The sequence below is a fragment of the Acanthisitta chloris genome, unplaced genomic scaffold, assembly GCF_000695815.1.
Source record: "Acanthisitta chloris isolate BGI_N310 unplaced genomic scaffold, ASM69581v1 scaffold10628, whole genome shotgun sequence".
In the NCBI taxonomy this organism is placed as follows: Eukaryota; Metazoa; Chordata; class Aves; order Passeriformes; family Acanthisittidae; genus Acanthisitta; species Acanthisitta chloris.
Window position 1 is genome coordinate 31081 of NW_008686480.1, and position 11917 is coordinate 42997.

At 38.3% G+C, this 11917-nt stretch overlaps 1 protein-coding gene across 1 annotated transcript in view; it reads right to left on the bottom strand.

Moving 5' to 3' along the window:
• Positions 1 to 11917, bottom strand: part of LOC103807423 (protein unc-79 homolog) — a gene marked incomplete at its 3' end in the record, with an annotated part of 46253 nt that overhangs the window by 29225 nt on the left and 5111 nt on the right. The window contains 6 exon segments of the mRNA XM_009080149.1: positions 682 to 746; positions 2236 to 2365; positions 2986 to 3041; positions 4343 to 4435; positions 7313 to 7483; positions 10716 to 11020. Of these exon segments, the coding sequence (XP_009078397.1) occupies positions 682 to 746; positions 2236 to 2365; positions 2986 to 3041; positions 4343 to 4435; positions 7313 to 7483; positions 10716 to 10962 (762 nt within the window).

Here is an 11917-nt window from a genome sequence, read left to right on the forward strand (position 1 = left end):
CCCCCAGCTCCCTCAGCCTCTCCTCATAGCATTTGTGCCTGAGTCCCTTCACCAAGTCAGTTGCTCTTCTCTGGATTATTATATTATTATATTATATCATATTATATCACATTATGCCCTATCAGTATGTGGAAAATACTCACTGAAGAACTGTTCAACTAAAGGAATTACGTTAGTATATGAATTGATGCCAGGAAAATTGGTTGTATCTACATTTTTAACTGGATACAAATCAATTAATTAGTACACCTAACTGTAGCATGCTCTGTACTTGGGATGCTGTTCTTGCTTCTGCTATCAAACTGCACTATGACCCTGGTCAAGCCTTTTCTCAATTTTACTCTGTGTGTTAACAGGAAAGATAAAATTTACCTCCCTCAGAGAGGGCTGCAGAAGAGGTAAGTAAAGCTTTGATACAATTTGCTTTAGGACACATTCCAAGCAAAGGATCACAATCAGAGTAGGTGCATTGTATGACCTCAATCAAGATCCCAAGGTGAACACATATCTATGTAATTGAAATAAAGTTTCTGGTATACAGTAACATTTCACAGAATGACAGAATCAGTGAGGTTGGAAGGGACCACAGTGGGTCATATGGTCCAACCTCCCTACTCGAGCAGGGCAAAGTGCAACCTCCCACCTCCCAGTTGGGTTTGACCCCTGGAGTAACAGCAGTACCTTCACAGCTGGTTTGTTAATTGCATTATGGCATTCAATGTGCTGGCAATGAATAGGATTCCAGGCTGCAAAACCAAAGCACAGCTGATTAATAAAAGGAGAAGAGATATTTATATTCCTTGTGCCCAGCAGTATCAAATGAGAACAAGATCCTCTCGTACTAAGTACTATACAAATATGAGAGAAAATCTGGCCATTCCTCAGAGACTCTAGTAATGACAATAAACAACCTTGAACATACATGCCTACTGACTTGTTTGGGATGTAATGAAATGAAGCATGGACTCAGTGAAGAAATGGAAAAAGTAAGACACAGACATTCCTGTTGTAACCCCTCTTGATCTCATCAAAATCTTGAATTAATTAACTATCCTGCCTCCCCAGGAGCAGGATGGTAGAAGCAGCTGAGTAAATTCAGGAACATTCCCATGCAAAATAAAAACACAGCTATCACAAAGGAAAACTACTCCAGTGACAGAAGGAGCCTCCTTTGCTTTGTAATGACAAAAAGTAAACAAAAGAATGCTCAAGTGGATGTTAAATGGGATGCCCCAGGTCAAAATGCCATGCAACTGCACAGAATACTCATCCCATTCTGGGATACATTAACAAAAAACATGCGTAGGAAAAAAAAATCCAGTTCAGATAGAATATCATGCTTAGTTTACAGACCTGCTTGCATGGAAGAAATGATTCAGAGCAGTACATGAAGGACATTTTTTTAAAAAAAGTCAAGAAATCTATCAACATTTCGGGGGAAGACTTTAGAACTGATCAGACAAACTTCTATCAAGAGCATTAAGCTGAGTTGGTCTAGGGGGACTTGTAAGACTTCTTCCAACTCTTCATTTTTATAATTTAAAATGTCACATTCCGGTCCAGAGATTTTAAAAGTGAACAAAATATACGTCCTATGACAGAGATTATTTGAAATGGGTTGAGACAGGCAAGCAGGAAAAGCAGTTGCTGCTGGACAGTCCTCCCTGTAGCAGCACTATCCCATCAGTATCACTGTGGAGTTTGGTGGACAGAGGACTTTACACCTACTCAGCTCCAGCTGCAATGCTGATTTTACTTCTCATTTTCATCCTATACATCCACCTCGAGAACTTCTCCATTATACTGACTGCACCTGGCATCACCTGACTTTTTCTGACAGTAACAGCCAGATAAGGAGTCTTAGCAACAGCAGCAGTTAGCAGCTGGCACAACAAAAGCAAGCAAAGCAATAATTGAAAGGAACATAAACCAGAACTGTTGTGAGGCCAAGGCAGCAGTTTCACAGACCATTCGGAGCAAACAAGGTATTTATTTCTTCTCCTGTTCTGGTTTAGTTAATACTGGGAGTAACACAACGTATTTACCATGATCACAGTTTTTATTTGTCATAACATCTTTTGAAAATACAGATAAATTGATATTATATATACTTATAAAAGTACCAACTTATCAAACAAAGAAATTCATAATACATCATAGAACTGTAAACATGTGACTTTAACACACTTCTGATCATTTACTTATTTTGGCCTGTACAAAAGCAGCTGCACTGACCTGTGTACTGCAGTCCTCTGTACTCACTGATTGCCCCAGGGGGTTTTAAATTGGGCCAATAGTGAAATAACATTTGTACTGCTGGAGGTTTAACTTGGGATGGTCCATAGGCTATCACATACAGCAAATCCTAAGGAAAGACAAGATGTTTATTTTTGCAAGGTAACAAACCACAATTCAATATATAATATGTGTGTTCAGAGAAACCTGAACACACAAAATGCATATATTTCATGCCCTAACAAATTTCCTTTGGATGCTCTTACAGATAGATTAGATGACTAACTTTGACATTTCTGAGTCTGATGAGAACATGCAACAGCTACCACCCACCCCACAGTGTACTAACAAAGCAAAACAAAGTCTCTGTCTAGCCATGGAGCAGAGAGGTGTGATACAGATAAATAACTGGATTCATATCAGTTTCAGGTGAAGACAATGCTCACAAATAGTTCTCCTAAAAGTCCAGTCCCACATGAACTGAAATGACAGCTCATTAGTAAAATTTCTACTAATTGGAGCCACAACCACATAGTATTTGGAAACAGACCTCTGTTCTACAAAATGTGGAACTGCCTCTGTAAACTAAAAATTAGAGGGACCTTCCTCTCCATAATCCAGAGGGAGGATTGGGTATAAAGATCATTTATAACTTCTTGGCACACAATCCGTACAATTTTCAAGCCATCTGGTTTTCATTACTACTCAAATACAGTCATTTCCACAAAGTATATATGATCATAGACTTACTTTCCATACTTCTTGCTTATATTTCATGAGGCATTCCAATAATTGGCAGTGATACACTGAGAGAGAAAAGACAGTATAGACTTAATACTGAAATGGAAACTCTAGTTATAGAAATGATGTAATTAGCTGGTTGGCTTTGCTTTGCCCATCCAAAACTCTACACTTCATTAAATCATTTCTTTTATTTTAAAGGGCTTGCTAAAGAATCATTGACCTGAGTGTCATCACAAAATAGTAGAGATTGAATATTAGTAACTTGTTTCTGTCAATGCAGAATCCAGTAAGGTGATTATCATGAGTGTACTGCATTTTGCACAGCAATGGAGATCTTTTTCAAACACATCTAGCTGAAGAACACCTGCTGATTCACTTCAACTCTGTCCCTCTGCACAATGTAAACAGTTTCTTGTCATTCATCTCGAGGCAATGGAAGTCACATGTAACAAACAATACTTTAATCCCACGTATACCAAAGGCTGTGGGAGCCACTCTGCATCAAACATCTGTGAGAGCCAAATGAACTACTCTACATGTTTGGCTTCTCAAAAACCACAGAGCAACTTTTCCTCAGGTGGTTTGAACATAGAATTCACAAACAAAAATAGAACATTTCATGAAAAAACTTGTGCAAGTAGTTTTCAAAAATGGTGTGCTGCTTTTATTTACCTGGGTGAAGTACATTAGCATGATGTGACACTTCTCACACACATAATGCAGGGTGGGTTTCCTAGACACACATCATCTACCCATCTACATACATAAAATGGGAGACAGTTGACTAGCATGCAGTGTAACAGCTCCCTGGGGCTAAATTTTGTTTCCATTTGTTTCTATGATCCCACTGCTTTAACTGAGACTGCATCACAGTAAGAGTGTATGGCCTTGTCTTTAGATACTCAAAAGTACATTTAAATTCATTGCTGTTCCATTGAGCCTGCAGGCAGCATTACCTGTCTTCTTTAAAAGGTAGTACCAATTGTGAACTTGGGGGTATATGAATCACAGTATAAGACAAACTGTTAGTATAAATTTCTACAGTCAAGGTTAGTGGTATTTCTCGCCAACATTGATGTCATATATTAACACTATTTTCTGATGTCAAACAAGAATAGATCAGTCTCCAATCCTGGGCCAAATCCCACTTCTTCATCAGAATGAGATCTCTTATCTGCATAATGACTATTTCAAGCATGATGCTCAGAAACTCTAGTTTTGACTAAAATCAATTATTTTTCATCCTGTGTTGGATGATGACACAGATTTTTCCCATCACCTAAACTTTTCTTATAGCATTTGACAATAGTTCCTGACTGATAGTTTTGGAAAGCATGATACAAAGTTGCATGTTTACACATACCTGGGTTTGATGTGTACTGCATTGCTATCATTAGCATTGATGATGCAGACAGATTGACATGTGCTGGAACACCTTCTCGTTTTGAGGATCCCACTTTAAAAAAAAGGGGGATAAAAATAAATTTCTATTGCAACAGGAAAATTAAATGAGAACAGCATGTAACTGATTCCAACTCATGCAAATAAAATCCCTAAGGTACCAGGTCATGAAAAACAAACTAGCAAAAAAAGCCCCAAAAACTAGAAACATTCTGTGTTGAAGGTGAAACACCTGTTTTGGTGGAAGAGAAAGATTACTAGGTCTTGATTCACAGAGCACACAGCTGGTTTTCCAGCTCAGTAAGATTTCTTTCTGCATTAACCAGACAGTCATGTTCTCAGGCACCCTCCTTCAGAAACCACAGACTGGTCAAAACATCACTTGTATAGCCAAGTGCACCTCAGCCTTGGATTGCAGGAAGGGTAAGGAGGGAGTGGAAGGTAAAGAATCAAGAGAAAATGGAAAGCCTGCTGCTTTGTATACTGGTGAAGGGTTGGGGCTGGTGATAGCTGTTGGTGTATGACACAGATTACTTCTCAGGGAGCACATGGTATGAGCTCAAATTACAGCTACATACCAGAAACATTAGTCCCCATTGTTATGTGAACTGTGTTCGGATGACAATAAACAGTAGCACTGAAGTGTAGCTAAGTTTGTCACTTTGACCTCACACAGAAAGTGGCTGGAGTTCCTGCTGGTCTCCTATGAAGTGGCTACTATTACACAGTACACTTGGAAAAACCCTGCAGAGTGTAGGTGTTTATTTGCTGAACCATTACATGGCAATATGGCTTTGAAGGCAACCTCCTACACAGAGATGTAGCATATATCTTTCCATCCTCACAGCGTTTCCCAAGCCTAGCTGCCAGGACCCAAATAACAAGCATTTGCAATAGAAGCACAGAACTGTAGCTACAAGCTCACTGAGCTCTTTCATCCCTCCCATCTGGCTCTCCAACTGCTTCCACAGTCTCTTGCATCCTCCCTTTCAGTTCAAATCAGAGCTAAACATTAGGGAAAGGAAAGGTTCTACATTTGCCTTGCAAAGGGGTATATAATTCCCAGTGGGGAAAGACTAGGACATCAATTAAAAGAGCACTCAACCAGAAAAGAAGGGAAGGGAAAATGGGGAATTTCTGTCTGGTACTTCTGCACATTACTACGGCTCTCTTCACTGCACTTCATTCATTTGCTTTGAATCTCACCCACACAAGTAAGAGGCCCAAAATTATTACAGCAAGATCTACTTGTATGGATTTAAATTGAAAAAAACTCAGCAGCTCCAACAAGGCAATTAAAATGTGGCCATCAGCAAAAAGTAGGACATGGTACTAGAAGCCAAATTTAAAAAGCAGCAGACTGGTTTCATACAGAGATCTCACCAAAACTGTTAGAGGAGAAAGGCAGCACGACAAATGCAAATGCCTGGATGCAATCTCTATCAAGGGCAGTTCAGGAATCTTATCTATTTAAGTAAACCAAGGATTTGGCTGAACCAGTTATTTTGAGGAGTAGTTCTACATATCTGAAGACAGACAGGGTAAGTCACCAAGTTCAGCTGTTCTTTAACAGGTAACACTAATGGGAAAAAAAGGAGTTTAATGCAACATTCTGTTCTTAACCCAAAGAGGACCTATTGCAGATATGTATGAAAAACATATCTTAGCAATTTTCATTTGCATATTGTCATTAGTCCAGTCAAAGGTAACAGGGAAAATATCCTTACAATGTCTTACAAAGGTCTATTTCACATGGGGAAACTGAGGGACAGGAGAGTTAAGGGATTTTTCCAAGATCACTGACTGGTCGAGTCAGAAAACATAGGTGATAAATTTGCATAAAATCTTTTTCTCAGTAGACTGGACCATGCATCTTTCCATGTTCTAACAGCATCTTCTACATGCTTAAATGACATCAGTGTTGATCTCTGCACAAAAGTTGTTCACATTTTTTCCATAAAGATCTGGAATACAGATAAGGAGGAAACATTCTCACAGAATGGTTAATGTAAAAGGAGATAGCTTTGTCCAACCCCTCTGCTCAAAAAAAGGTCAACTAGAGCAGGTACTCAGGACCAGTTGTGTTTTGAGCATCTGCTAGGATGGAGAATCCACAGTGACTCTGGCAAACTGTTCCAGTGTTTGATCACACACAGTAAAATCATGTTGGTTAAAACTGACTTTAATATTGATCCTAATCCCTCCACATGCAGAATATGGTTACATTTCTCATTACTACTGAAATCCCATCAAGTTTTTTATAAGGTACTTAGATGAGCATTCAAAACACATCTCAGGACCACTTTTTTCAGGGACTAGGAAATTAACTAATCACATGACTTTCTCAGGGAGGGGAAGAAAAAAGAAAGCAAGAAGAAAAAACGCAGGCACAATCAGGTTCAGTCTCAACACTTATGGATAGCAGACATTACAGGCACAACTACTTAATACTGAACTTAGAGAGAAAGTCCCAAGAAGACAGGGAAGGAGAAAAATTGGAAATTCATCACATCATCACATTGAGAAGAATCCTACTTGTACATCCAGATACAGTCCAGATACTAAAATTACACATGTTGCTATTGCATCTACCATTTCAGGAGCAATTTGCTTATTGATTCTGTATTCAAAACTCCCACTGCGAGCACTGAAAGTTCTATGAGTCTGAAAACACTACTCCTTAAATAAGGTAAACTTCACCCTTTAAATGAAGGAAGAATTCACACTGAAACACAGCATAAGAAATAAATAAAAATCATATAATTATTTCTCTTTGAAAAACAGTCACATGGAATTATTTTACATATGTACACACAGTAGATTGATATCCTATTACAACTCCATGACAGATCAAACTTTAACTTGTACAGTCTGATACTATTATGCACCGTGTTTTCGAAGACAAAACAATACTACCAAGAGTTCTACTTACATATAGCCATAGGCAGAAAAGATGTGCTGAGATACTCTATAATATCCTTGTGCAGAAATGGAGGAAAGGTAGCTAGTGTCGAAATCATTGTATAGGGTAAAGTACTCAAAATATCATCATTGAGAAAAGGAAGTAAGCATGTGGTAGTGTAAAAGATTGATTGACCAAGATCTGTTGGATAAAATGAAAGAAACATAGAATCATTACAATGAAAAAATAATTATGACTATGTACTTCTCCGTTTACAAAACTATTTTAAAAAATTACATTTCAATTCAAGTTTTCCTCTCAAAGGAATTAGGGAATTTAATCACTATAGACAAGAGACTTCATCCACCATTTTTAAGCCCCTCTTAAATAGGCAATGGATGAACATCATGGATCTTGATTTCCCGGGAAGCCATTGAGGCCAAAAATGGCCAAGGCTTAAAAGGAAAGGAATATTTATCCAGAATTTCCATATTTCTTCTACTTAATGATACTATAACTCTTTGGAAGGGATACTTTATAAATGTGCAACATTTTGAGATTCAAAGGGAAGGGACAGTTTATTGAGTATCTGGGCACTGTGGAATCTTTATAGGATCACAGAATCATCAAGGTTGGAGGAGACCTCTAAGATCATCAAGTCCAACCATTAACCTGCCACTGCTGTAAGCCCTAAGCCCTAAACCATATCCTCCAGCATCAGATCCAGACACCTCTTCAACACTTCCAGGGATGGTGACTCCACCACCTCCCTGGGCAACCTATTCCCGTGCCTGAACACTGAATCGAGCTGGGGCCCATAGCCCTCTGACAAGGTTACAGCACTCAATGAACCCCAAGTTTGAACGTCTGTGATGACCCAAATACATCAGAAGGCCTTTCTTCCTCATGAGAGAGATTCCTTTTGTAACTCAGTGCCCAGCCTTAAGCACATTACACAGGCCCTCAGTCTCATCTGTACAACTAGTGCGATTTAAAACTGTCTGTAAAGTCCAGAGAGATCTGTAGCTGGAAACACCCCAAGTCATATTAAGAATTAAAATTAGCACTCCATTTCTGTGATTCTGGCAAGTCTTCGATGCAAAGGTCTAACCAGACCCTTAATGCTAGACAGTGTTTCTCTCTTGCAGTACATATTTACCAGCTAAACACAGAGTTTTTTATAATCTGGCTGGGCCAAAGCTCAGGATCACCTAGCACAGCACTTGTACTTACCCAAACAACACTCATTGTTCTGATAAAAAAATATATATCTTTTAGTCAAATGCTAAGCTGAGGAAGAAATAAATGACAAATTGTATTGCAAAATTTAATTATCAGCACACAAACCCATGAAAAACAGCAAGTGACCTCCCCTTGCCCCAAGCATGAGTCAACCAAATTATTCCTGGCACATATTTATCTAAACCGTTCTTAAAAATCTGCAAGACAGTTCATTCCTTCTCCTGTCAATTCATCCTAGTGCTTAACCATCTTTATCATAAAAAGACCTTTGCTTTTAAAAAAATTTCCATTGCTGACATTTAAGCCTATAACTTCTTATCCTGATAAACATAACCACGAATAGTTTGGTTTCTCCTCAGAGCAATACTCCTTTACATACTTGCATACAATAATCACATCTCCCTTCCATTTTTATCTAAACTAGGCAAATCAAGTTGCTTCTGTTTTTCCTCGCTGTTCACATTTTCTAGACCTCAAATCATTCTGGTTTCTTTTTTTTCCAGGACTCTTCACAAATAGTCCATGTTTTTCTTGAAGCTAGATGGAAAAATCTGAACATTTTACTCAGGCTGAGGCCTTGCTAGGGCTGTTGGAATAATAAACATAATGTCTCATACACCCAAAAGAAAAGTTTACATATTGCTAGAATATTATTAATATATTAGTGACTTATGGTCTGCTCTGGTCTACTTTTAACACTCAGACCTCTGCAGCACAGCTTTCAAGCTAGTATTTCCCACATTTCATTTCTGCCTTGGATTTCTCCCACTTAAACACGGTATTTTACATTTCTCCTTTGAAGACGTTTCAAAACATAATGCAATCTGTCAAATGTGCTATTTACCATCTTGATAACATCTAAGGACAGGAAAATCAGGCAAGGAGAGCCACTATGTTGCCACAATAACATTGCTCCATGCTATTTGTTCTTTTCAGGACTCCAATGATTGTTAATTATCACCATGTCCTCTATTTATCATAGAATCATAGAATCCTAGAATTTAGAGGTTGGAATGGACCTTACAGATCATCTAGTCCCAACCCACTGCCATGGGCAGGGACACCTCCTCACTAGATCAGACTGCTCAAGGCTTCATCCAGCCTGGTCTTGAACACTGCCAGGGTCAGGGCAGCCACCACATCCCTGGGCAACCTGTGCCAGTGTCTCACCACCCTTAGAGTAAAAACCATTTTTCTCACTTTCTTTCTTTTAGAAAAAGACTGGTTTGGTAATTAACTCCACCATTTCTAGAAACTGGAAGTTAAGTCAATATATACTATAACTTGCATGGAGCCCCAGTTTTGCAAGATCATACCATTTCCTAGTGCAGTGGTCTTTGATTCAAATATGCTGCTACCAGCTCAGAAGGAATTCAGTATTTAACAGAAACAACTTCCCCTTGTAGAATTTCAGCAACTGTCTTTACATACTGAACTGTGTAAGTAATATACCCTGATACCATGGTGAATATTAGTGTTTGGCTAATGTAACATAGGGAGAACCCTGGGCTACTGAATCCCAGGATCAAAGCCTAACAGATTAACAAGCCAGACATGTGCAGAACTCGAGGAAAAATACAAATACAACAGAGTCATGAAAAAAGCTTGGAACTAATTCAAAACGTAAGACAATACAGTTTTTCTGTAAGACAGAGATGTTGCTCTCTTTTCATGCAGAAATGTTTTAAAGCCATCTCAAAGCACAATTTCCACAAGTTTTCTTCAATTAAATGTATATTATGTTCTATTTAGAGATGGACCTTCACCAAAACACTAAATCTGCATATTCGATATAGGCCAGATACACATTTGCAAGCTATTTGTGCCCTTTTAAGAGACCCACTCCAAAAAGACAGTCTGAAGTTATCCCAACAAATTAAAATCCAAAATCTGGATATTTTTAGACCCATCTGCCTAATTTTTGTTGCACACCATTGTATTTTAGTTACATACCACCAGCATACCACTAAAAATCAGACCTTAGAATTCAAGCCCAAATCCACAGTTAGCAAGAAAAAGTCTTTTATTTAAGGAAGTCAAACCAAACACTTGGATATAAATGCATCCCAGGAGATTTGAATTCCAGATCCAGGTCAGCTTAGGCCCATCTCTTCTATTGCATGTACGCATCATTCACGGATTCACAGCACTGAAGTTAAGCTTACTGGAAGGGTTCAAGGGCCTTGCTTACCATGTTGACCATGTTGTAGTAAGGGTACTAGATCCAGCAGTGTCACCAGTGTCACGTAAAGTCCTTGATAGTCCAAAGAAGGGTAGTCTGATAACTGAGCATCACGACTTTGCTGGCCACGTTCAGAGGGAGCATCTCGCAGGACGCTGTAAAGGAGGGAGCGAGTAACAGTAGGGTTGATGGAACTGACCTGTGGTCTTAGAGATGGGGTGAGTGGGAATGGCACAGGAAAAAGACACATGGTCATGGGCACTGTCAAATTGGAGGCATCTTGATTCTCCTTCTTCCCTGTGCGGGACAAAATGCTGTTGGGGGGACAAAGAAAAAAAAGAGACAACAAAGACACAAAGAACAGCACATTACATTGAAATGACACTATAAAACAAATAATAAAAGACCAGATACATCCCACATAAGATGCAATCACTACTGAAACCAGCATGTCTAAAAATCTAGCCACCATTCACTTTCATGCTTCAAGATAAGAGAATTAGAAATTGACATCTAGGAAAATTTCATTGCATCTCATGTGTTATCTGGTTCATAAGGAGCAAAAATATAAAAATGCATGTTTCAGTGCCCTACCCATGTTTCACAGTTAAGAAAAATTCTGAGAATTAAAAGTGTTTTCTATGGTTAAATAGCTGTGTCAAAATAGGCTAGTATTTCGCTCTGAGATTCTGAGGATTTTGAGAGATATATTTTTTCCCCCCTATAATCTTTTGAGCCAACTGACTGAAAACATGCAAAATATAGGTGTGGCACTTGCAGAAACATGTTATAGCAAAGAATAAACATGTGTGTTTGTTAAGATAGTCTTAAAAATCACATGTTTATTGCATTAAAATAATGTCTATGTATTTTATGATACTGTTTCATGACCACTCACTCAGTATCATTTGAGATAATGAAGTTTAACAGGCACATGGATTTAGAAATAATATATTTCTAAAATGTTAACTAAACTACGTTTGGAAAAGTTATAAAATAATATATAGTAGATGGTCTTTAGCATATGTTTGTGAGCTAATGGTAATGGTTGTTTATGTGTGTTTTTAATTTTGCCCATGTTTAGGGAGGAAACATTTTACTTTATGAATACAAACACTCCTTGGGTAAATAGTTACCTTCAAAAATCTAAGGGCTAAGAAAGCAAGACCAATTATGTAACTGCAGATCAGACAGTATGTTACCATACATTC